Source organism: Cupressus sempervirens, chromosome 7, assembly GCF_028749045.1.
Source record: "Cupressus sempervirens isolate cs-2001-9-10 chromosome 7, ASM2874904v1, whole genome shotgun sequence".
Classification (NCBI taxonomy): domain Eukaryota; kingdom Viridiplantae; phylum Streptophyta; class Pinopsida; order Cupressales; family Cupressaceae; genus Cupressus; species Cupressus sempervirens.
The window spans coordinates 784,723,134-784,748,747 of record NC_143124.1 but is presented as its reverse complement, the minus strand read 5'-3'; the positions used below and the strand labels follow the sequence as shown (position 1 = coordinate 784,748,747).

The window sequence follows — 25,614 nt, the reverse complement described above, 5'->3', positions numbered from 1 at the left end:
ACAACTTGTTCTCCTCTCAAGATTTGTCTGCTTGAGTCTTCATGCTCAATGTACTAGTGCAATCATGTCTTCCTGACCAGTCATCAAAGCAGAGTCTTTGTGCTTTTTCCTTCTCCTAGATGCCTTCTACTTTGACACCCTTTAGCCACTTCGCAATTTGGAAATTTAGCAACTCTAACTTCTTGGCCTGTGACTTCTTAAATAGAACTTTGGAATTTTCTTTTCCTGCTCAATCCTTCCATCCTTTAATTTTAGTTTGTATGGATTAGGTAGGATTCATTAAATCTAACCCATATTTTGTTCCTTCTAGAAACTTCTTGAATTATCGTTTTGAATTCACCCAAAAATGGTTTACATAGAATTTTGTGCCACCAACTCATCATCCTTATCCTCCAACTGGTTCACAAAATTCAATGTAACAGCTCTGCTAGCTCAAATTTGGTGAATCTTTGACTTTTCCAATAATGCAATAACTCGACACTATTGAAATTCTGGTGATCAACACACACAGTGTTACTCAGCATCAACTACATTTTACTGATGCTTGGCACCTACTATGAATTCACTTGGCATCCACTAAGATGTTTTGTTTACTCAGCTCCTTCTTTATCACTCGACACACACTAGATTTTACATTTTCTTGGCTCCAACTGAAAATTTTCTCGGCTTGAACTAGCTTACTCAACACTTACTAATGAACTTAGTTTAAGCTTTGTAGTCAACCTTGTTACAACTTATTCCTCCAGTGTTTCTAAGTGTGGCCAACGTCTGTATCTTTGAGTATGTTATCAATACACCATTTAACCATTGCCTTAGCTAATCCTTACACTTCATTACAGCATCATAACTGAACCTTTCCCTTACATGCTCTTGTTACATCTTGTTGATCAAATCTTCTTCATCAATCAACTAAGTGATAGTGCTTAGATCTTATAAGCAATTGTCATTCCTACAAATAGCAGGTTTGACATCAATGAAAAAACAATGATTGAAAACATTCTTTATCAACCAACTTCCTTCTTTGCAACAATCTCCCTCTTTGATCTTCAACAACAATGACCTTTTCAATAAGATTTCCAACACCAAATTAGTTATTTTGGCACTATTTTTTGTGAGATGGTTAACAAGGTTTTCTTAACTGGAGTTTGCATGATCTAATGGGATTAGTGGAGGCCTTGCATGTAGTGGTGGTTTTTGAGGGGCAACCATTTGAGGGTTTTGTGTGTTTGAGTTTTCCCCTTGAGGGTTTTCCAATTCATTTTGAGGTGTTTCTTCATGGTTAATATTTGCATCTTCAACAGGAGGCAACTTTTGGTTTCATTTTCGTTTACTGGGTCTAGATGTATGTGCTTATCAAATGATTATAAAAAAACATGTCAATACAAAAAAAACCTAAAATAATAAAACATCCAATACAAAAAACAAAAATGAAAGATAATTAACCTTTTAATGTAGGCACAATCAAAGATTGTTGACAAATAAGATGAGTTGGAGGTTGAAAGAGCCAAACATGGTCATGCTTGTACTTGATTTTTCTCTTTTACCTCTATTGTCCATGGTTTTGGGCATAAAAAATGGCCCAACCCACAGGCAAGTTAAAATTTATTTTTGCTACTAAAAATGTGATCATGTTTTTAGTAAGCAAAAGTGGGATTATGTTATGTCTCTTTTGATGTTTTTTTAATATTATTTGCTTGAATTAATAATGAGCCAAGCCCCATTTTGAATTTTATGAAAAGTACACATATCATGATCACGTTATGTGTGCTTTTGACTTTTTTTCTATGGTGTCCACTATTTTGCACACCATTTTTAGTGCACCCACCTGTAAACTAAGTATACAATAACATCAAACTCTAAATCTCCAAAATATACCATGTCATAAACTCACAATGTTACCATAGTCAATATAAATCATAAACCATTCTGATCAATATATCACCTAATAAACCATGCCAAACATGTGTCAAATCTAAATCAATGTGTAGAGCTCTCCAAGAGATTTATGTTGACTATTTGATGTCCAAAATCTAACTTTGTATGCCCAAAACTATGCTAAAAATAAACAACATCTGACTTTCAAGCTCATAAATCATGATAAAATTCAAAATCACATAATCAAACTTGTAACAAACTGTAGTGCTCTAAATTAGCTTTCCAACAATTGTAAGAAGTTCGAATTCTAACACCCTGAGTGAAAGTTATGGACATTCTAACAAGACAACCTATTTTCTCATATGAGTCATTTAAAAATAATTATGACCTGATTAAATTTGATAGTCATCACAACCCACAACTAATCTTTTCTCATTTTTTCAATTATGACCTGATTAAATTTGATGATCATCATAACCCACAAGTAATTTTTTTTATATTTTCTCTCAACATGGCCAAACTATGGTATAATATACATCAAAATTTATGGAATGACCAAACATATTGATAGATAAATAAGGTAGTCAAGAATTCTTATAAGTGTATAAAAAAGGACAACTTAATTTTATGGCATGGGGTGACCCTAAGGAGATTTAGTTCAATCACCTCTCAACACCCTCAAAAAATGGGAAAAACAATCCAACTCCCAAAAGAAATTATGTTGTAAATATATCTCCAAGATAATTACAAGTCTTGAGTGTAATCGTGTGCTAAAAGAGCCTAGATTGATTACTTATAACTTATAGTAATTTTATAACTTTAAGAAAAATATGTTAAAAAAGGGAAAAATAAAAAAACCATGTGTAGATCATTCTTGTGTTTTCTAATTTTTAAAAAAAAAATATCTAAATTTTGGCATTAACCATATAAATTGTGCCTCATCAAAAAATGTTGAAAAGGAGTACAAAATAAGATTTGTGGACAAATCACAAAAATTATAATAGGATGAGGAAAACATAATCACATGATGACATATTGCTCAAGAAGAACTTTCCAACCAATATAAAAATATGAAAAATGACTTTCATATGCCCTTGTTATGACAAAAGGAAAAAAAAAACATACACTTTAGGAGTAATGCATGTGTGTTGATGTTTTTGTGGGAAAAGTTTGGGTGGCATAACACTAAAGACCAAGAAGTTTAGGTTGTACAACAAAGACTACAAAGTTTAGGTTGTGCAAGAAAGATTAGGAAATCTAAATGTCCAATGGTGCATTATAGATGACCATTTCTATTTGAGGGTTTTGGAAAAATATGGTAAAGTCTAAAGTTGTACAAAGATGACACAATATCCAAAAGGTCACTGATTCTACAAAGACATTCCAAGTTCTAAAACTTTATCTAGACTACAAAGATCATTTGTACAGATGTTTCTGAGTCTTAAATTTAGATTCCTAAAAAGATAACTCAAAGTCTAAAAGTTTGAGGTGTCACAATGATAATGAGTTCTACAAAATGTTGTAAGGTTTGATTTTTTTATGACAATTTAGAGTTTGGAAGTACAAATACAATTCAAAAATTGAAGGAATTCCAACAATAAAAGTTAAGAGAGGTAGTAGTAGTATGAAGTTTTGGTAGTAACAATGATGAGATATCTTGAACCTTTTGAAAAATGGCAGTGTTACCAAAAATTGATGTTTGCAATAAAATTTAGAGTGAAATGTTGATGCAAGCCAATATGATAGGATTGTAGGTGTCATATAATGATCTTGCCCTAATACATAAAACTCTAATTAGTAAAGACAGTAAAAATGTTACATAGTGGCAGATAGAAGAGTATATCAATGGGTAAAGTCCACTACTAACCTACATAAAACAAATAGACATTGAATATTTGATGGAGAATATAGATGTGCAACAACCATATGATGGTATGATCATATATGTTAGAGAAAAATGTTAATTTAATTTAATTTATTAAATTACTTTTTCTCCCTTCTTAAGGTTTCTCCTTTATGCTTTTTTGCATTCACATTTAATAATTAATTAGTAATTATTAAATGGCTTTTTCCTCTTAGGGCTTCCCTTTTAGGTTTTATTTTTTAGAGTTTTTTTGTATTGAATCTGGGGGGTCACCATTTTTTGGTGCACTTTGAGCCCAAACAGACATTGTTGTTGAGCTCAGAGCACCCAAAAACCCCTATTTCCATATAACATTTGTCCAATTTGGACACAGTTGGAATTTGAGACTAAAAAGTTTGCTCCTAGATTGGACACATTTCCCAAGGCAAAAATTTATTTTTTATTAAAAAATAAATGCAGATTTTTTAAAAAGAGTTTTTCTAATAAAATTTTGGAAAACCTTTTTTTTAAATAAAAAAATTGCCCTTGCAAAAGGTTTTAAAAACTAGAAATGCAAAAAAAAAATCAAAAAACACTTCAAAAATGCTGACATCAGTGGTACAATCGCTGACATATGCGCATGTGCTGATGTCAACATTTTTCATGCCAAAATTTGATGGTCATTCACCCATCATTGTTTGATTTGTTTTGTCCTAAAGACCTATTGTTGGTTTTTTTGGGATACCTTGAGCATATGGGGGTCTTTTTTTGATCCGAAAGAAGCGTCGAAAAGCTAATTCAGAGATAGAGACAATAGTATATGTATTGATTGGATTTCTTTCTAGTTTGGTACCTATTTTTATGCTTTAAGTTTTTTGATGTTTGTCATCTTTCGGGAGGCATAACTTGTTCATTATAGCTCCATTTTTTAATCTACAAAAAGTGTGGGAAAGATATTTTCGAGCCCTAATCAGATTATCTAATATTTTTCAGCAGTATTCCTCAAAGGTACATATTATTCTAAACTGAATTTTTTTGTTCTCTTCTTTTTTGCACATTCCTTCTAGTAGCTGGGGTTCGATTTTTTGTATTGTGGGGGGTGTTTTGTATTATTATTTTTGTTATTTACATCAGTAAACCAAAAAAAAATTCAAAAACAATCCAACACCTTCTAAAATAATGGTCGAGACCTCTTCTTGTCTAGAAATTCTAATTCCTCATAACTATCACACCTGGAAGACCTTGATGACATGGCTTCTCCAGTCAGAAGGGTTGTGGTCTTGTTTAGATGTAGTGCAACCAGTTTTACATAGGCCTTTTAAGGTCATGCAACATAATAACAAGATGGATGAGGCAATAGGATTGATTTCTTTACAAGTATTTGATAGTCTATAGTTTCATCTTGATGGGTGCAATACCCCTCTAGCTATGTGCACCAAGATTGAAGGCTTGTTTGGTACAATGAATGAGTTCAGGGCACTTCAGATTGAGGTAGAGCTTACCTCTCTTGTACCAGATTCTTTTCCTTCTATTGAGGACTTCTTAATGAAGTTCAATCAACATAGATCTTTATTGCAGGGTTCTGGGAAGACCAAGACAGAAACTGAGTGCATTTATCTCATTCTTTGTAAGCTTCGTGGAAACTTTCAAATTTTTGCTTCTACCATCTATTCCACCAAAGATGCTTTGGGTAACAAATTTACCATGCCATCCTTTGAGGTTGTTTTGTGATCACTTGACTCTAGAGAAGGCTAAGCTCTGTCAGTTGGATTCTCTCATAGGCTCACAAACTTATGCATTGGTAGCTCAGCCATCTTCAGGGATGAAGGAGAAGACACAAATCTCATTCTTAGAGTCTCAGAATGATTCTAGCATTCATAGTTCATCAAGCCCACCTCCTCCTAAGGGGGGTAAACCTAAGCCAAAAATATTGAAGTGTGCTTATTGTAATAAGCCTAATCATGATGAGTCACATTGCTATGAGAAGAAGTTAGATGGCTATGCCAAACAGGTTTCAAATTTGACAGCTTTCTTTCAGAAGAGCAACATTGATATTCCTTCTACTTCTCAGAGATCTTCATCATCATCATCATTTTAGTCAAATGGTAACTTGATATAGGAAAGAGTCATGCACTATGTGTAACTACCACTCCACCCTCTTCTAGATGGTTACTGGATTTAGGTGGCTCACACCATATGGCATCTTCTCAGAACTTGTTCTCTTCTTTTGAGGCTTCTCCTACTCCACACATTTTGATGGGCAACAACACTGTTATGAAAGTATGTGGGAAAGGTTCTATTGCCATTGATGATGGTACATTTCATGATGTAATTTGTGTTCCATCTTTATCCTCTAACCTTCTCTCTATTTATCAGATTACACATAGTGGGACAAGGAAGACAGTTGAGTTTGCACAGGATTCAATGCACATTAGAGATAGTGAGATGGGAAATATTATTGCTACAAAGAATGTTGATCATGCTTCCTACCTATATTCCTTCTCACATTTTGGTCCACCATCTCCATTATCAGAGACTCACTCTCCTTTTTCACGAGAGTCTACTAAGGTGAAGTTAGGTCGCTTGAACTTATTTGTTGTTCTTGGGACCAATATTGTGACTTCTACACCTCCACCTCCTATTTATATTCCATCTCTTGCATAGGATTACTCTTCAACATTGCCTACTATTGGAGTTTCATTCATCAAGCCACCTAAGGTAGTCGTTGAGGATATATCAGAGGACAAACATCTCCTCTTAGATGACAGATTCAACACACTTGTTATCCCACCTCAATTGGAGATTTGATTTCAGGATTACCATGCTTTCTCCTTTGAGCATCAGCTAGGACTTCCAGCTGCACCTTACATACATGGGTTTTATCATCCTTGCCCATCACCTTTGTTTCCTTCAAATTGGAGGCACACATTGGTATGTTCATCGACACAAGAGTTCTGCCATTCTGGAGAGGCTATGGAGTAGCTTCTATAATGGGGGATTTCAATGTACTTATGGTCTTGAGAGATTCTCTTGAGATGTTTCATTTGTGCATCCTTTTCTCTCTTTTTGGAGTAGAGTTTTTCCCATTGGGTTTTCTCTATTTCTTTGTTTCATAGAGATTTGATTGTGATGGGTATTGTAATGTCCCCTTTCTAGCATTCATAGCATGATGTTGTCGTTAGCCTATTTTCCCACAGTCCCGTACGCTAACTAGGACATTAAAGGGGCTTAGAGGCCATTTGGCCTAGACAGTTTCAGTTGCAGGTCTTTCTGAGGGGTTCTGGGGCAACTTTGGGCATACTTACTATTTATAGTAAGTCATCTTGGACATGGCCGGACATTTAGTCACAGTGGTATGTCGATGGTAATTGTTTAAAATTGACAGGAAAACTTATTTATCATTGATAAGATTTGTTATGCATTGATAAATCCATTTTATAAAGTTAAATTTAAATATTTAACTTTATTAATGCATAGACTATAGTTTGTGAGAAATATTTAAATTAAAAGAGTTCCCTTTATTTTTATAACACATTGGAGACATAAGGTACATAAAGGGAGTTATGTTTTATCCCACATTGACAAAACGAAGGATTGAGCTCTTGTGAGAACACTATAAAAGAAATGGAAGAGCTTTTTTTTTGTATGCTTGGATGAAGATTAATGTTATGTTGCTGGATATCTGATTATCGGGCTTGGAGGACGAAATCCCTCTTTGCTAGCATTCTCTTCGCTGTTGGAAGACACAGTCAGGAGGATCAAGGGTGTTTTCACTTTAGGAAACACACTGGGTTTCATTTGGGGCGTTCGCATAAAGAAATTTACAAGGGTTTGAGATGCAGATCTGAAGTTAGTTATTGCTATAGTGCCGCATGAACAGTATTTTGCTACAGTACGGCGTGAACAGTGTTGGTATCAAGTTTACTTGTTTTTTCGGCTGATTAGAAGTTTGGAGGGCTGCCGACTACATCTGCAAAATACTACGGCAACAAATTCCAGGTTTCTTCTGTCAAATTTTGATACTTTGCATAATAATTGTTGAATACAAGTCTGAATAGTTGTTGCAGCCTTTAAGGCAGCTGTAAGTGCACATCTACATTTAAAAATCACCCTTTATCAGCAGATTGAAAGAGTTTCCAGATTTTTCATATACTGTTGAATGTGTGCCAAGTGTTTGTGAAAATGTTATGATGTGTATTATGCATTTTAATGTCACTTCATAGTTGTTCATAAATCTACTCATTGGAAAGCAATTTATTGAAGAAATCAGCTTTATGAGTTTTCATACAAAGTGATTGACAATATTCCTTAAGTTAAATTTCTACAAGTCAAAGTTCAAATCAGGGGAGGATATTACAGTGGTATCAGAGCTATAAGTCCTGCCATCCTGTGGAGGTCTCATAGGAAATTTGGAACTAGCGGATAGAGGGGAAAGTGTTTGATGAAATGTCAAAACACTAAAATCAAAGCATTTATGTTTGAGCATGCGACAGGGGCCTTATAATTTCCACAATACTAGAGCAAGACAAAGTAGGAGTTCAGACCTGCAAAGCAAACAGTCTAGTTCATTTGTACAGGGGGGTATAGAATCCAGTCATACAGACACAGCGGAGGTATTCTTTGATCAAGATAGCAATATGGGTGACCAAGATGACAGGAATACAAGATTAGGTGGAGGCGGGAATGCCAGTCCAGAGCCTAGAGAGGAAAGATTCTTACAGTTATTAGAGACCTTGGTACAGGGTCAGCGAGTAGCAGAACAAAGGGCACAGGAACAGAATCAGAGATTGGATCTTATGATGCAGATGATGGCTCGTCAAATGGGGTTGAATGCTAACATGGGTGGAGGAAATAATCAGAATGGTAACAATCATAATGGAAATGATTAGGATGGGACACATAATGGAGATGAACAAGTTGGGAACAATTTCGGTCATGCACCCCAGCGAGCTAGGACAGTGAGTTCAAGGCCCATGATTCCTACATTTCCTCCTAGAGTTCCAGAGCAGCTCATACCAGAGCCCCAGATTACTAATATACAGGACCAGTTGAGGAGAGATTGGGAAGCCAGAGGGCCAGATTTTACTGCTACAATTACCTTTAGGGAGTATATGGATGTGTGGATGAAACATATGCCACATGGACATGACAGGAACCAGAGCTATGAGCTACGGAAGAAAGTAGGGAGACTTGAGTTACCATATTATGATGGCTCAGGAAAGTCTACAGCAAGAGCTTGGGTTCAAAAGCTTGACACATACTTTCAATTGAACCCTATGCCCAAGGAAGAAGCTATTAAGTACGCAGCAATTCATCTGGATGGGTTAGCACACGAGTGGTGGCATCATGGTATGGTCACTATGGGACATGCACACATTACCTCATATGTGGAGTTTACAGAGAGGCTGATTGAACGTTTTGATAGGAAGGATCCAGAACTCCATTTCAAGGAGTTAGCTTAGCTTAAACAGTGGGGATCATTGGAAACATACATTTCAGAGTTTCAGAAACTTGCAGTGTTAGTAACAGATGTATCTGAATGAAGGATACTAGTTGTATTTATGGATGGGTTAGCTGATCCGTTGAGAGGGTGGATTAAAGCTCTCAACCCTCCCACTTTGTAGGAAGCCATTAAGAAAGCTCGTGACATGGATTCCTCTTCATCTTCAAAAAATAAATTCCAGGCAAAGAGTTTCCCTTCAAGGAAAGATAAGGACAGGAAACCTTTTCATAAAGAGGTTTAGCCAGCTAAGGAGGAAAGTAAGAGGTTGGACAATGAGACACTTAATGATCTTAGGAAGAAGAAGCTTTGTTTTCATTACAGGGAGCCTTGGGATTTGTCGCATAAGTGTCCATTGAAAGCAAAAGCTAAGCAGATGGAGTACTTTTCAGCCGAAGAGTCAGTAGATGGAGATTCAGAGCAGTCATCTGAATCAGATGGAGATGATGATAGTTCTTCGCAGGAGGAAGCACGCGGTGATAGCACGATAGCTCAGTTGTCAAGTATACAGGAGGCTGTCACTTTCAGAGTTAGGGGAACCTTGGATGGATAGAGAGTTGTGGCACTCATTGATACAGGGGCGACACATAACTTCATTAATGAGAAGTTTGTGACACGTAGAGGGCTACATACAGAGGAGCATAGGGGATTTAAGGTGATGGTTGCCGATGGCTTCAAAATTGAATGTACCAAGAAAATCTCCAACTTGTAGCTTCATTTGGGAGATTATGACATGACAGGAGATTTCTTTGTGGTCAACATTGGTGATCAGGATATGGTGCTTGGGATGAACTGGATGAAGTCTCTGGTAGAGTTTACATTTAACCTTGAGAAAATGGAAATGAGGTTTGAGGCAAATGGTAAGAAGATAGTGCTCAGAGGTTTGTCAGATGGGAGACTTCGAGTGGTGTCACTCAAGCGGATGCAGAGTTTCTTTAGACATGATCAAGTGCAGTGGGCAGCAGAGTTTAGAGTAATGCCTGAGATGACAGAGCAGCATAAACAAGAGTATCCACCTGATGTACAAAAAATAATAACCAAACATACTAAGGTGTTTGGTGAGATACCTCCAGGGAGACCCCCGGATAGGGGAATTGAGCATGGTATTGAATTAGAAGAAGGGGCTAAGCCAGTTATCATCACACCTTACTGCCATCCGAAGAGATGTAAGGATGAAATAGAAAAGGAAATTAAGGAGTTGATTGACATGGGGCACATACGGCCAAGCAAAAGTCCTTTCGCTTCTTCAGTAGTATTGGTGAAGAAGAAGGATGGTACAATGAGGATGTACATTGATTATAGGGAGCTAAACAAGAAGACAATCAAGAACCAATACCCTATCCCACGCATCGATGAGCTTATTGATGAATTGCATGGTGCATGCTACTTCTCCAAGATTGATTTGAGATCCGGCTACCATCAGATACGGGTTAGAGAGGTGGATGTGGAGAAGACAGCTTTTAGATGCCACTATGAACATTTTGAGTTCTTAGTCATGCCCTTTGGGTTGACAAATGCCCCTGCCACTTTCCAGTCCTGTATGAATAGAGTGTTCAGAGATTAGTTGAGGAAGTTTGTGTTGATATTTTTTGATGATATACTGATATATAGCCGTACTTGGGAGGAACATTTGAAGCATATTGATACAGTGCTCAGTATTCTAGAGAGGGAGTCATTATATGCCAAGATGAGTAAATGTGAGTTTGGGATGACAGAGTTGCTCTATCTAGGGCATATTATTAGTGCAGGAAGTGTTCGGGTTGACCCAGACAAGATCAGGGCTATTCTAGATTGGCCACCATCGAGGAACACTTCACAACTCTAGGGATTTCTCGAGCTTTGTGGGTTCTACCACAGATTTGTGAAGGGATTTTCACAGATAGCAGCACCACTTACAGATTTGACACAGAAAGATAGTTTCAAGTGGTCAGAGAGGGCTCCGAATTGTTTTGACAGGTTTAAGGAGCTGATGAGTACATGTCCTGTTTTAGCCATTCCAGATTTCACCAGGCCCTTTGAGCTGCAGTGTGATGCCTCGAGAGAGGGCATAGGAGCTGTTCTCATGCAAGACAAACATCCCATCGCATATGAGAGTAGAAAATTACGAGGTGTGGAGAGAACCTACAACATCTATGACAAAGAGATGCTAGCAATCATGCACCCACTAGCTAAGTTTAGGCAGTACTTAGTGGGAAGCCGGTTCACAGTAAAAACAGATCATAATAGCTTGAAACATTTCCTTAGACAGAAGGACCTTAATGACAGGCAACAGAAATGGGTGAGTAAATTACAGGCCTATGATTTCGACATAGCCTATGTCAAAGGGAAGAAAAATATTGTTGCAGATGCTTTATCTAGAAGGCCTCATTTGCTTGCTATTGGGATAGTCATGGATGATTGGAGAGAGATGATCTTGGCAGAATATGCTAAGGATAGTTGGGCATCTAGCATTATTGAGGGAGCTATTCAAGATAGTCGATACACTGTCGTAAATGATTTGATCATCTACAAGGAAAGGATTTATTTAGTACCCGGGTCTTCTATGAAGCAGAAGATTTTGAGGGCATTTCATGATTCACCAATGGCAAGACATCTTGGATTCTTTAAGACATATCGGCAGGTGAGAGAGCGCTTCACTTGGAAAGGACTCAAATCAGAGGTGCTTTAGTTTGTGAGGGAATGCCCTGCGTGTCAGTAGAACAAACAGGAACATTCTTTTCCGGGTGGTTTACTACAACCCCTACCCATACCAAAGAAGAAGTGGGATAGCATTTCCATGGATTTTATCACAGGCCTCCCCAAGGCACAGGGTCGGGATTGTATCTTTGTTGTGGTAGATAGATTGATGAAATTTGCACATTTCTTTGCAATTTCATCTACATATTCAGCAGCACAAACAACAGAACTATTTTTTTGAGAGGTATTTAGACTACATGGGATACCACGGAGCATAGTCAGTGATAGAGACAGCAGATTTATGAGCCACTTTTGGCAGGAGTTGTTCAGGTTATGTGGAACAGAGCTCACTCCGAGTACCAGCTACCACCCCCAAACTGATGGGCAGACAGAGATAGTGAACAAATGGGTTGAGGGGTACCTTCGAAACTACATTGCAGGAGAGCAGAAGGCTTGGGTGAAGTGGCTACATCTAGGGGAGTACTGCTATAATACCTCTTTCCATATGTCTATTCAAATGTCCCCTTTTATGGCACTGTACGGGTATGATGCTCCTAAATTTTTGGATTTGTTATTTGGAAACAGCAGGGTGCCTAAGGCCAAGGATACTTTGCAGGAATGCCAGGACATTATGCGATCCTTGAAGGAAAATTTGCAAAAAGCACAAAATCAGCAGAAGCAATATGCTGATCAGCACAGGGTTGAGAGGTCTTTTGAGGTGGGAGATATGGTGTACCTCATGTTACAGCCATATAGACAGTCCTCTCTCAAGAAGAGTAGAGTAGAGAAATTGAAACCACACTACTATGGACTGTTCAAAGTAATCCGGAGAGTGGGTGAAGTAGCTTATGAGTTGGAGTTGCCTGTAGACAGTAAAGTTCATAATGTGTTCCATGTGTCACACCTTAAGAAGGCATTGGGTCACAATGTGGTGCCTTCAGTAGTATTGCCACCTCTTGATGATGAGGGAAAGCTTATCTTGGTTCCCGAGGCCATACTTGACTCCAAGGAGAGGGTGCTTCACAGGAGGACTATTAGGGAGTATCTAGTGAAGTGGAGGAACCTACCTGTCGAGGATGCTACTTGGGAAAATGAGTAGATATTGCAGCATCCAGAGCTGAAATTGCTTGAGGACAAGCAATTTTGGGAAGGGCGGACTGTAATGTCCCCTTTCTAGCATTCATAGCATGATGTTGTCGTTAGCCTATTTTCCCACAGTCCCATAGGCTAACTAGGACATTAAAGGGGCTTAGAGGCCATTTGGCCTAGACAGTTTTAGTTGCAGGTCTTTCTGAGGGGTTCTGGGGCAACTTTGGGCATACTTACTATTTATAGTAAGTCATCTTGGACATGGCCGGACATTCAGTCACAGTGGTATGTCGATGGTAATTGTTTAAAATCGACAGGAAAACTTATTTATCATTGATAAGATTTGTTATGCATTGATAAAGCCATTTTATAAAGTTAAATTTAAATATTTAACTTTATTAATGCATAGACTATAGTTTGTGGGAAATATTTAAATTAAAAGAGTTCCCTTTATTTTTATAACACATTGGAGACATTAGGTACATAAAGGGAGTTATGTTTTATCCCACATTGAGAAAACGAAGGATTGAGCTCTTGTGAGAACATTATAAAAGAAATGGAAGAGCTTTTTTTTTGTATGCTTGGATGAAGATTAATGTTATGTTGCTGGATATCTGATTATTGGGCTTGGAGGATGGAATCCCTCTTTGCTAGCATTCTCTTTGCTGTTGGAAGACATAGTCAGGAGGATCAAGGGTGTTTTCACTTCAGGAAATACACTGGGTTTCATTTGGGGCGTTCGCATAAAGAAATTTACAAGGGTTTGAGATGCAGATATGAAGTTAGTTATTGCTATAGTGCCGCATGAATAGTATTTTGCTACAGTACGGCGTGAACAGTGTTGGTATCAAGTTTACTTGTTTTTTCGGCTGATTAGAAGTTTGGAGGGCTGCTGACTACATCTACAAAATACTACGGCAACAAATTCTAGGTTTCTTCTATCAAATTTTGATACTTTGCATAATAATTGTTGAATACAAGTCTGAATAGTTGTTGCAGCCTTTAAGGCAGCTGTAAGTGCAGATCTACATTTAAAAATCACCCTTTATCAGCAGATTGAAAGAGTTTCCAGATTTTTCATATACTGTTGAATGTGTGCCAAGTGTTTGTGAAAATGTTATGATGTGTATTATGCATTTTAATGTCACTTCATAGTTGTTCGTAAATCTACTCATTAGAAAGCAATTTATTGAGGAAATCAACTTTATGAGTTTGCATACAAAGTGTTTGACAATATTCCTTAAGTTAAATTTCTACAAGTCAAAGTTCAAATCAGGGGAGGATATTACAAGCACCTCATCGGGCCTTATTGTTGGGACCCAAGTTTGCTTTCAACATTGTAGTTTTCTTGCATTGTTTGTAGATGCATTGTTTCTCATCTTAAGGGGGGTTGTTAGAGAAAATGGTTAATTTAATTTCATTTATTAAATTACCTTTTCTCCCTTCTTAAGATTTCTCCTTTATGCTTTTTTCTATTCACATTTAATAATTAATTAGTAATTATAAATGGCTTTTTCCTCTTAGGGCTTCCTTGTTAGGTTTTTGATCTCCTTCATAAGGATTGATAGGTTGTAATTTCATTATTCTATTTTGCACAAGTAAATTCAATCTTCCTGTTTATTGAGAAAACCCTTCTCTCTCTATGTCTTTCTTTCTTCGTTGTAACATGTTATTTGCATGCAAGATATTTAGGAATCTATGAATTTGTTCATCATCAAATTCTACACTATAGACCCATGTATAATGAATGAATTTTCTTATAACTGTTATTGGATCCCCTTCTAAAATGCCAAAAAAAAAAGTCTATTATCTATAGTGCCTTATATGAGAATATTGATTATTTAATCTACTAAGTGCAATCTTGAGGTGAGTTTTTCTCTAGGACACGTGTATAATTAATGCCCAAGATCCTTGCAATTACAATATTAGTGTAGGAAAAGACGACAAGCTTAGTTTGATATCATGTTGGAATAACCAAAATCAACTCAAAATAAATCATTCCACAACTAATATATTGGGAAGGGATTTGCAAGCTTTTTGTAATATCGTATTGGAGCACCAAAGATTAACTTGCAAGATCAAACCATTCCACAAATAAAAATATGTAAAAATTAAGGACAAGCCTAATAAACCTCAATAAAATGTACAAAGGAGCCTAACATCTAAAGTTGAGAACAATAAGATGAGAATGTAGTATTGAAATTCTAACTACCCCTACAAATGTGAGACACATAAGGGTGCACTTTGTTTACGAGCAATGTTAGTATGTTAATAGAAACCAAATTTAAATAAAGCTTCTACAAACTAAACAAAATTCATAAACTTCAAGATAGACAAAGGTGAGTTTTTCAAATGGGAATGTGAGCCATTAATGGACTCTCCCAATGAAATTTGCTCCCTTGTTGGTGGATTTGTCTAATTGATTGGGTTTGGTATGTATGCTCAAGATGGATGCTCAAATTTGCTTCAATGGATGTTGGGATTTGGATGTGGATGTATGTAAAAAGCTATGGAGTTTGTTCTCAAAATGGCATGGTAACTTTAGCTAATGGATTGTGATTATTTTGCAAAAGGGAAAGATCCAATTTATAGGCAAGAGGCTTGAGGGATTGAAGGCTAAGATGCAAGGATGGGGAAAAGCTCATGGAGGGCCCAGATTGCATGAGAGGAGAGCACATGGATTGTGCTTCCTTATAGCCAATCAGGGAGTGACACATGTCACAGGGTCATTGGTTAGAGCAAGAGGGGTTGAGGGGTCAACAAAGGAGGCTCAAAGCTCATAAAGACCCTCATAATGACTTGTAAGAGCAATAAATGGGCTTGTAAGAGTCATTTATGGTTTTGTGGGAGCATTTATGGCTTGGTGGTTGGGATATTTTGAGGGAAGACTTTGGCTTGGCCTAGGAAAGTCTTAAACTTGTTTAAGATTGTGCAAATGATTAAGGGTAGGATTAGAGATGGTTAAGGATTAGATTAGGGATGTTAGAGATGGGCAAGTGGATGGCATTTATGAGGGTAGGTGAGTTAGTAGCTAAGCTTGGTTAGTATGGGTGGATGGGGTGGATTAGGCCAAATGGGGGATTAGAGATAGGCTTAGGATGAGGATGAAGACTTTCTAGAAGAGTCTAGAACTTCCTAGGATGAGGATAAATAAAGTTTATTTATTTCAAAGGTTTGGGTTGAGGAGATATTTATTAAAACATTTTTAATAAACATGAGGATTAATATTTAATCTTAATTAAATATTTTGAGTTGGGATTAGGGTAAGGAAATGATGGGATTAGCCTTTAATCGAAATTAAAGAAGGATTAGAAGATTTTGAAAGAGGTTAGTGGTCCTAAGGAAATTGGCCAAGTTTTGGGCAAAAAATAAATAAATAATTTATTTTGAAATTTTTGGTCAATTTATTAATTAAATAATTAATAAATAAGAAAATAATGTTTAAATAAGATTTAAACATTTTTGGGAGGGATTGCTTAATTAAATATTTTTAATTAAGATAAAGGGATTTAATGGCATAAAAATTAATTAATTAATTAATTAATAATTAATGATGATGTCATCAGGGACTTTTTTAGAAAATAAAAATACTTTGTTTTCTAAAGGATTTTTAGGTGTCTACACACTTAAGTGGGGAAGACATGTCCACAATCCACATGTCACAAGAGGTGAGTTAAAAAGTGAAAAGCTTAAGGTAACACAAGTAAAAATCATTCACTCTAAGTAGATTAATAACTATTTAGGCAATAAAAAACTTCACGTAAACACCTTAGAGTTGTAAACAAATCAAGGTTTTTCTTCCACATTCTTCCAAGTCACTTGCTTACATTATCTTACATGCCAAATATGTATTGTGCATCTTAAAATATTGTAGATGTTTTTACACTTCTTACATAACATAGATACTCTTACCTATCATAATACAACCACCAAGTAGCATAATATATTAATGATACCAAGAATCCTTAAATTATATTCCAAGCGGAGTGGCCTTTTCCATATGACCCCAAGTTTACAACACACACCATTATACTAAATAAAATGATGTCTTAAGCCTTCCTTGGAAACTTTTTCCAAGGTGCCTACTGAGGTTCGACTCCCTATCTCCCTCTTCATCTTTAGGTGGATTAGGTCTTGGAGGAAGTTGTTGGGATTAGATAGACATAAAATAATACTTACATGCAAATATAACCAATATCAAAAATGAATAAAACCTAAGTTGGCGATTCAGGTTCATGGGTTTGGGCAATTTTTTTTCCCATTTGGCTTCATGGGTGGATTCATGAGAGAGAGAGAGAGAGAGAGAGAGAGAGAGAGAGAGAGAGAGAGAGAGAGAGTGTGTGTGTAAAGAGAAACCTACATAGTTACGAATTAAAGTCATTTCACAGTATGAATAATTGTTACTTGATCACTGATCAATGTCAAATGTCAATGATAAACATTAAGTACTTGCTCATTAATCTATCTTCATAATTGTAAAGAAAATCATAAATTGAATTACTAAATTACAAATTGAAATTGTAAATCATAGACTAGTTCATCAAATAATAAAGTTTGAAACATAATGATAGATGATAGGTGTTTAGTAGTTTATCAATGATTATAGTATCAAATGTCATTCAAGAGTCAAATGGATCATCAAAACATGAGGGATCAATGGTTTCATCCTCGGCTGCAACTATATCTAGATCCTCATAATTGGAACCCAAATTGGTTTCACTAGTTTTAAATGTTGTTATATCATTATCATCATCCTCAACATGAAAGTTTAGATGAGTGAAATATTTTTTATTAGGTTCCTTTTAGGGTTACATAATTTGTTTTTTTAAAAGAACACTCTTTAAAGTTGTTTTATTTCACATTTTGGACCGTACTCCCCAAGTCCTCCCAAGTTCGTTGTGGGTTCACCTAGGTCTGCTCCAACAAGGACACGGGTGAACCCATAGTTTGAAATAAAGACTTACAGTGAACCCAAACACAAACCTAGACCCGCACAGACCTAGACCTAAATCTGGATAGCATGGGAATCCAAGTTCTTAGAATAAAACACACATAAAATGTACAAAAGACAAAGATTTTACGCGGTTCACCCAATCCCTAGGCTACGTCCACCAAACAATGAGTCCAATATTATTATCCAGAAACTTCAACTTGTTACAATCGTCAATCTCCCTTACAGATGAATATCTACTGCAAGAGGTTATATATTTTCCTTAGAAAGCCTTAACCTCAGCCAATATTACATAACTTATGTCAGCTTTACAAGTTAACCCTAAACATACTTGACGAGTCAACCTTGGAAAATGGTTGATGAGTCAACTCAAAAATCTTTGATGGGTTAACCAAATAATAATAATTTTGAGGCAAAACCTTGAACCCCACTACTTATGACAAGTGTACAGTACTTTCCTGATCAATCACCACAAAACAACAAAAGTAGGTGATACTCTTGCAGATTTCCCGATGATTGATGAGGATTCTTCATATATGTTTCAGTACGCTTTTGCTCGCATTCTTGTTGATATTGGTGCTTATAAGGGTTTACTTACGTAGATTGAGCTGAAGTCTCCTAACGGTACTTGGGTCCAACCTTTGGACTATTAGGGTCTCCCTTTTAGGTGCAAAAAGTGTTTTGAAATTGGGCATGTTGCAGCTAATTGTGGGATAGAGAAAGCTAAATTGATTTCTTCTTAATGGATGGGTGCTTTTGATACTTATTACATTGTTCTCAAGGACCCCTCCTTAGATGAATGGTAACTCTCCTCTTGACTCACCAAGGGTACTATTCTCCAGATATTGTTGTGCTCCTTCTAACATCAATACTGTAGGCGGGACAGTTGTCCCTATTAAAAGTTTATCAATTAATTCTACTATGGTTGTTGTCTCTACCTCTTCTCCTGCTCCTATAGTGCCTACTACCCTTGCTACAACGGAAAATGTGGTGTCCTCTGTTAGTTTTGGCTCTACCCTTCCTAGGGAGCATGTTGTCTTACTAGTGTTGGCTCTGTTTCCTTGGGTAAGCCTGTCACTTCTAGTTTTGATAGGTCTATATATTCGGTGGCTTGGCATGTTGCAGTAGGCAAGGTGGAAGATGGATGGATTACATAAAAAGGTAAACATCCTAAGAAGCCCTCTCATTTCGACATGACTCTTAGATCCCACATGCATGGATCTAAGGGGAATTCTTAATTATGTTATTAGTCATTCTTCCTAGGGGAGTATGGTGTTTGATTGCTTTTCTTTTCTTGACCATTAGTTTGTGCCTATGGGGGTTGAGTTGTTTGGCTCTCCCATCCTCATTTTTATCTTGTTTTGTCTTTATTTCGTTTATCTGTATAGAGCTCATTGTGTATCTTTTGATGTGAGTTTCCGGTCCCTTTATTTAAAACCTTCCATATGTCAGATTTCAGAATCCCTTTAAAACCTGTTATCACTTAATAAAAAACATAATTCTTAAATTTACAAGATACACAACACGTAATCTTGCTACTACCCTTCCAATATCCTTCCAAATTGAAGTGTTCGTCTCCCCAACATTTATATATCATTTTGCCTATAGACTCATTGTGCCTTAGCACATTCCTAGAGCCCTAATCCTCCCTTCCCTCTAAACGCTAGAAACGACAGACATTATATGAATATTTTTAAGGAAAAAGGAGGTATTCATTCAGACACTAGGAAGGAGCATAGCACATTAACATACTTCAACCAACTTCCGAGAACACCAAAAATCTTTAAAACCTCCATAGAACTCCATTTTTTGACCTCTCTCTCTTTAGGCAGCACCTACATTCACTCCTCCAAATGCTTAATCTACTAACTGTTAATTCAACACGGGAATCCGATTGAGACAAATTCCATAAAAAGCGTTTGTGCACACCCTTTCCCTTTCAGTTTCAAGTCATAGTTGGACTTCAAAAAGTTTTAGAGGCACGGCTGACTACAGCTGGTCACGTCTGCATATCAGAAGCAGCATAGCATACATGACATGACCATGCTAAAATAGACGTACTAAAACAGAACACAAAACACTTTTCACTATTGTTTTTCTTCCCACAATTATAGGTCAATTCAATACATGCACTGTTAACTACAGATGGAATTCGAGAGCACAAAATAGAGCAGTGAAGACGTGCATTTCAGCAAATGTTATTGTGTACTGGAATGGTGTAATCATCCTTGTTCATTCAAACATCATACAATTTTATAGCTTGCATATTGTGCTGTGGAATCAGATTCAAAACTTTTATTCACCCCTAACCAATACTACATAAAACAAGTGCAGACTGTCACAATGAGGCTCTCAATGCTTAGAAAGCACCTCTCAAATTATGGCGAGACCAACCCTTAGAGTACATAAAACTATACAACAATACTTTAGAGCACATAAAACTATACACATTTTGTCTGCCTGATGATGTGCAATTTCAACATTGCCATAATCATGAGGAGATTAACAGAAAATTACATTGCTATATCTGGAAGGTGCTCAAGATTAGGTGGTCTTTTAATCATCATGAATCAGTCTGGCATGACACCCACTGTAATAGTATAAACATACATTTTAGTGGATTATACACAAACAAACTAAATGCTCCTGACATGGAACCCCACTCTTAAGCACATAATAGCGCATTCTTCTTCTGGAAATTAAAGAACCCAAGCTTCTAAAAACTATGATCGAATACTTATTTGACATTTGGCCGCTTGCATCCCCTGAGAAATCAGCTAGTGCAATAGCATACTAGGATCCACTAAATTATTATCAAGGAGGCAGTTAAAATTCTGAAAACATCGCATAATCCACTAAACCATCCTAGCCTTGATGCGGAATTTCTTTATGAAGACAAAAATTCTGCAATTCAAATGTTTTTTCTATAAGAACCTTATCTTTATCCAAATACTGCTGATACAATAAGCTTTATACATGAAGGAAATGTCAAGACATTCCGATTATTAGTAGGGAAGGCTTTTTGAACTCGAACTGCATATCAAAGATTTCAGTCTTGTGGAAGAATCAACACATGTTGTGGGCATATTGGCCCGTTCAACAATGTGATCCATGTTCCTTTGCAAGCTCTGCCTCACCATGTTTGTGACAGCCCTCTTGTGCAATGTCATCTCGTTCATATCATCTGAAGAACTCAATTGTCCTTTTGTATCCCACACTCTAGCAGTCACTGGACCAGAAACGGGCATTTTAGCCCCACGCTTGTCATCTCTAAGACAATGCAAGATTCTCATAGCTCTCTTTTGAGCAAGTGTACTTCCCAACAGTGCAAGTTCTAATAGCACGGGGATTATGCCTTGTTGCATCATAGCCTTCCTCTGAAGCAAGCTACGGTGTGCCAAGAGCATCAGTATATAGGCAGCCAACTCTTGGCATCTGGGGCATTTTTCCCAACCAAGGATATCAATCAAGCCTTTAGGCATGTTTATGCCTCTTTCAATGGCCTTTCTTCCTGATTCAACCACCACTAAATTACCAAGGATTGCAAGGGCTCTTTCCCCTGTCTTAGAGGACTCTGACATCTTCAACAAGGGGTGCACTGCCCCATTTGCTACCATGCTCTCAACATTTTCTAGGCAAGTAGATAAATTGTAAAGGGCAGCTAGAGAAGCCATCTTTCCTTGATCAGTGCCAGATTCAAGCATGGATATCAATTCAGGAAGCACACCAGAGGACCCTACTATGGACTTATTCTTGTCAAGAGCTGAAACTGCTAGAAGGAGAATGGCAATTATCTCTTGCATTTCTGAATCAGATGTAGATATGAGTTGTGCTAGCTTATCCACTGCTCTAGCCTCAACGATCAAGCCCTTGTTTCTGTTCATCATAGAGGAGATCAATGAGTTAGCCTTAACTTTTCATCTCCAAGGAAATTCGACAAACTTAAAATCTTTAAGCCGAGAGGCTTTCTACAGTAGTATCAATCTTCAACGTAAACATTTCTTACATTTAAAAAAAATACATTCATTTACTTGTTGTAGTACAATTATCTACAAACTACCCCAAATTTTATATTCTACAGGTGTGGTTATAAAAGCAATATTCACCAATTGAATATATGATTCCTAAAGCAATTGATTGTTTATTGAGAATCAATAGCATGGAACACTCCCAAAGTGTCACTGTTATGTCCCACTTATCAGTTTTTGAAACTGTCCCATACGAATCATATTGACATGAATTTCATATCAAACAACTGCTAAAACATTGACAATCTGGAGCCCAAACAAAAAGGTCTTTTCCGTAATTGATCTCAAGGAGTACCATATTGATCCATTCGTTTATATTCAGAACATGTAATCAATACAGAACCTGAGAACACTAAGAATCAACGCATCTGTCAACGAAGAAATCTAAATGTTTAGATTCATTTTTTCCTGTATCTTCAGCTTTTACGGTTCCTTTTACCCAATTACTGTCTATTGCAAAAGGTTCTTATTAAGACTGCCATTGAGCCACTTTGGTTATATTTGGACATTAGTATATGTTCTTTTCATTTCAATTTTACAAAAACGATTTTCATTCAAACAGAAACGGTATTCCAAATCCCCTAACACTATTATTGAATTCAAAAAGTCTTATCAAATTTTATGTTTTTGTGTGATTATTTTTGCATCGTACATCTGAATCCAGAAGCATAAAATTTGATAGTATGCTTTTGGGTTCGATTGTGTGATTATTTTTCATCACACAATCTAATCCAGGAGCATAAAATTTGATTGTTTCATATGAATTGTAGAAATATTCTTGTACTTTTTCAAAAGATCCTTCGAAGATATCCTCAAACAGTAGTAAAAACTTACGTGTAACTTCCATTGGCGAGCTCGATGAGGGCTTGCAATGCAGAATGGCAGTGCTCAGGAACAGAGGAGTCTAACATAGCCACCAGGGATGGTATCACCCCTAACAAAGCAAGGCACTTTCGAGTCTTCGCATTCTCTTTAGCCAATCTCTGAATTTCAGCAGCAGCCTTCCATTTTTCATCAGGGCTGCCAAAGTGTAGCTGAGTAACTGCTTGTCTGAGGTTTGCACCTTGACTCTTGCTCTCTCCCCATTCAATAATACTACAAGCCTCACTGGATGAGCTTTCCTTCTCCTTCCTCTCTTCCTCAACTCCCATCCCTTCCTCAACTGCCTTGGGATCCACTTGATTATCAGAGTCTAGCGTGGATGATGTTTCTGTCACACTCATCACCTGATGATTGCTGCTTTTTCTCTTCCTGTTCTTTATCAGTCTTAAAAGTCTTGAGAAGAATTTGAGCTTTAAATAGGATACTACCCATGGAGAAGAACCTGAATCTCTGCCGCCCACTTTTAGATCACCCTCTTCTGCCAAACCCATCTGAAAGTCCCAATTTCACCTGATTAACAAAATTGCTGCAAGAACCTCAATACTGTTTATCTAGATATTGTTGGTGATAGACCCTGTCAAAATTCTCCACCTGAAGAAATCAGCTCAATTTTATAACCTGTAGAAGCTCAATAGTCTCAACTCTACTTACCCTACAAGAGGATTTGGGCTAAACAAGTTAATGTTGCCTCAAGTTTTTTTAGCAAAGCATGATTTGAATCCTAGACCTCCTGAAGCATCCACCTACAGCGTTACACTATGTTCAACAAAAGCCAATGCCCTTTAGCTATCTTTTCCTTGACTTCTAATGCGTGTACTTCAGTCCCAAGTTATCCATCCTATATTTGTCACAACAATATTGATTTCTATCTACCAAGTATTGAACTCAAAATTACTCACCCGCAGAATTAAACGCTTTCTCAATTGTTTCTGATTCAGGGCACCTATTCCCAATCTAACATATGGGTTTGGTTCAAAGAGGATCATAAATTTACTGAATAAATTTCAGGGTAAGTCCTCTAACCGTCAGATAGTTGATCATATGAACCCGGCAGAAAATCAAGTGGTTGTGAATCATTTCTTATTGCCCTCCAAGACTCTAAAAGAGAAGATGTATTTCTCACAGACAAAGTTCAAAGCCTTTTTTGTTCAAATTTTGCATCAAACCCCAAGTCTCCAAAACTGCAAACCTACTTATTTGATCAATTCAAGAACTCTGCAGTTGACGAGTCTGTAACAAAGACAAGGATACGTACTTATTGGTTATACAACCCTAAAACAAAACAAAAAAATGATTCTCAATTCACTACGTGAGAAGCTAAAGACAACTGTTTAATGGCTTTCTGCGAAGCGACTGCCATGCTACATGGCAGGAGACCAAGATTGTCCGCCCATGGCAACTCCTTCCCGAAATAGATCAGATTTGGGAGCTTTGGCGGGAACCCAAAAGTTAAAAAAAGAACAATAAAACCCCAGTCCTTGATCCAATAAAAGAAATCCCAAACTTAAAACGCTTACATAGACCAAAACCCTGCAGATTTGTTGGCAAAAGTTATAAAGAATTAGGGTTCACCTAAATCAAAGGACAAGGGCCTTACAAGGCACCCTCCAAATGACATGCCAGAACATTAGGTTCTCAGAGCATCCCGCTCCTATGTCTCTGCTTCTTTCACATGCATATTAATGATATATATATATTATATATACTCTGGTATCTCTGGTGGGTATGGCTATAGGTGTTTCATTGACACATTGCAATCAACGTCTTGTGATTTGCCGCTGATTTCGAGGACTATAAAAATGGTAAAAATGAAAGTGCATGGCAAGCACTATCAGGGTTGCCACTGTCAAGCCAGACATCCCATGTTCGACTCCCATTTAACTAACTCGCCCATGTCCCACTTTATCTTTTATACACATCTCTGTCTCTTACTGCCTACTAGATTGTACACTCTGGAATTAACATTAACGTATTCTATTTTCTTGCCACCCTGGTTTCTGAGGCAGCCTAAACTAGGGCACAAATAAACTATAGATCCGCATATGATCCGAAACTTTGATACCCAGTCTGTAATTATCTACTCCTAAAAGGTTTGAGAATCTTCCTAAAGAATCAATAATTTGTTCATTACAGAAGCTGCTTAGAAGATCTCAATAGCTTACTTTTCTATTGGATGAAGGATGGAATGTGTTTAATCAGTTTGTCAATTTTGTCAATTTTGTCTATTGGTAAAGTTGAAAGGTTTTGGGAAGGGGTGAGACAAGATGAGGCACAGTCGACAATTAGAAATTAGAAAGTTACCAATGTGCATTTGGTCTATTGGTAAAGTTGAAAGACGAACAATTAGAAAGTTTAGACACAATTGCATCTGTATCAAATTGCTAAAACATCTCTGTAGTCACCTGAATCCTTTACCAATTTTATTTGCCACAGAACACCCAAATTGACTAATTTGTACCCAAATTGAATAATTTATCCCACTCAAACGCCCACAATTCTGTATATGCTTATCCACACAAGCTAGTGGGATTTCAGTCATCATTTTTCACAGTAACATAGCATGTTCAATCCATTAAACTTTTATATTTTTCACTTTTTTTTACAGTTTTTCCTTTCTTGGATATTCAACAAGGATTCTTTACACCTACTATTTTGGCCGTTGAGGACATCCACCTAATTCAAAATACTTATACGCCAAACCTAGATTGTTGATAACCCATCTGTTTAGAGGTCACTTTCAAACATCAATTCATATTCTTTTAAGCTCGAT

General features: G+C 36.9%; 1 protein-coding gene across 1 annotated transcript; it reads right to left on the bottom strand.

Moving 5' to 3' along the window:
* Nucleotides 1-20,336: 20,336 nt before the first annotated feature.
* LOC149549691 (ARM repeat superfamily protein) lies at nt 20,337-25,382 on the bottom strand. Its single transcript, XM_089792973.1, has 2 exons — nt 22,797-25,382; nt 20,337-21,810 (listed from the first exon to the last, which is right to left on the bottom strand). Exons 1-2 carry the CDS (start codon nt 23,333-23,335, stop codon nt 20,940-20,942), a joined length of 1,410 nt encoding a protein of 469 aa, XP_089649099.1. The 5' UTR covers nt 23,336-25,382; the 3' UTR covers nt 20,337-20,939.
* Nucleotides 25,383-25,614: the final 232 nt, after the last annotated feature.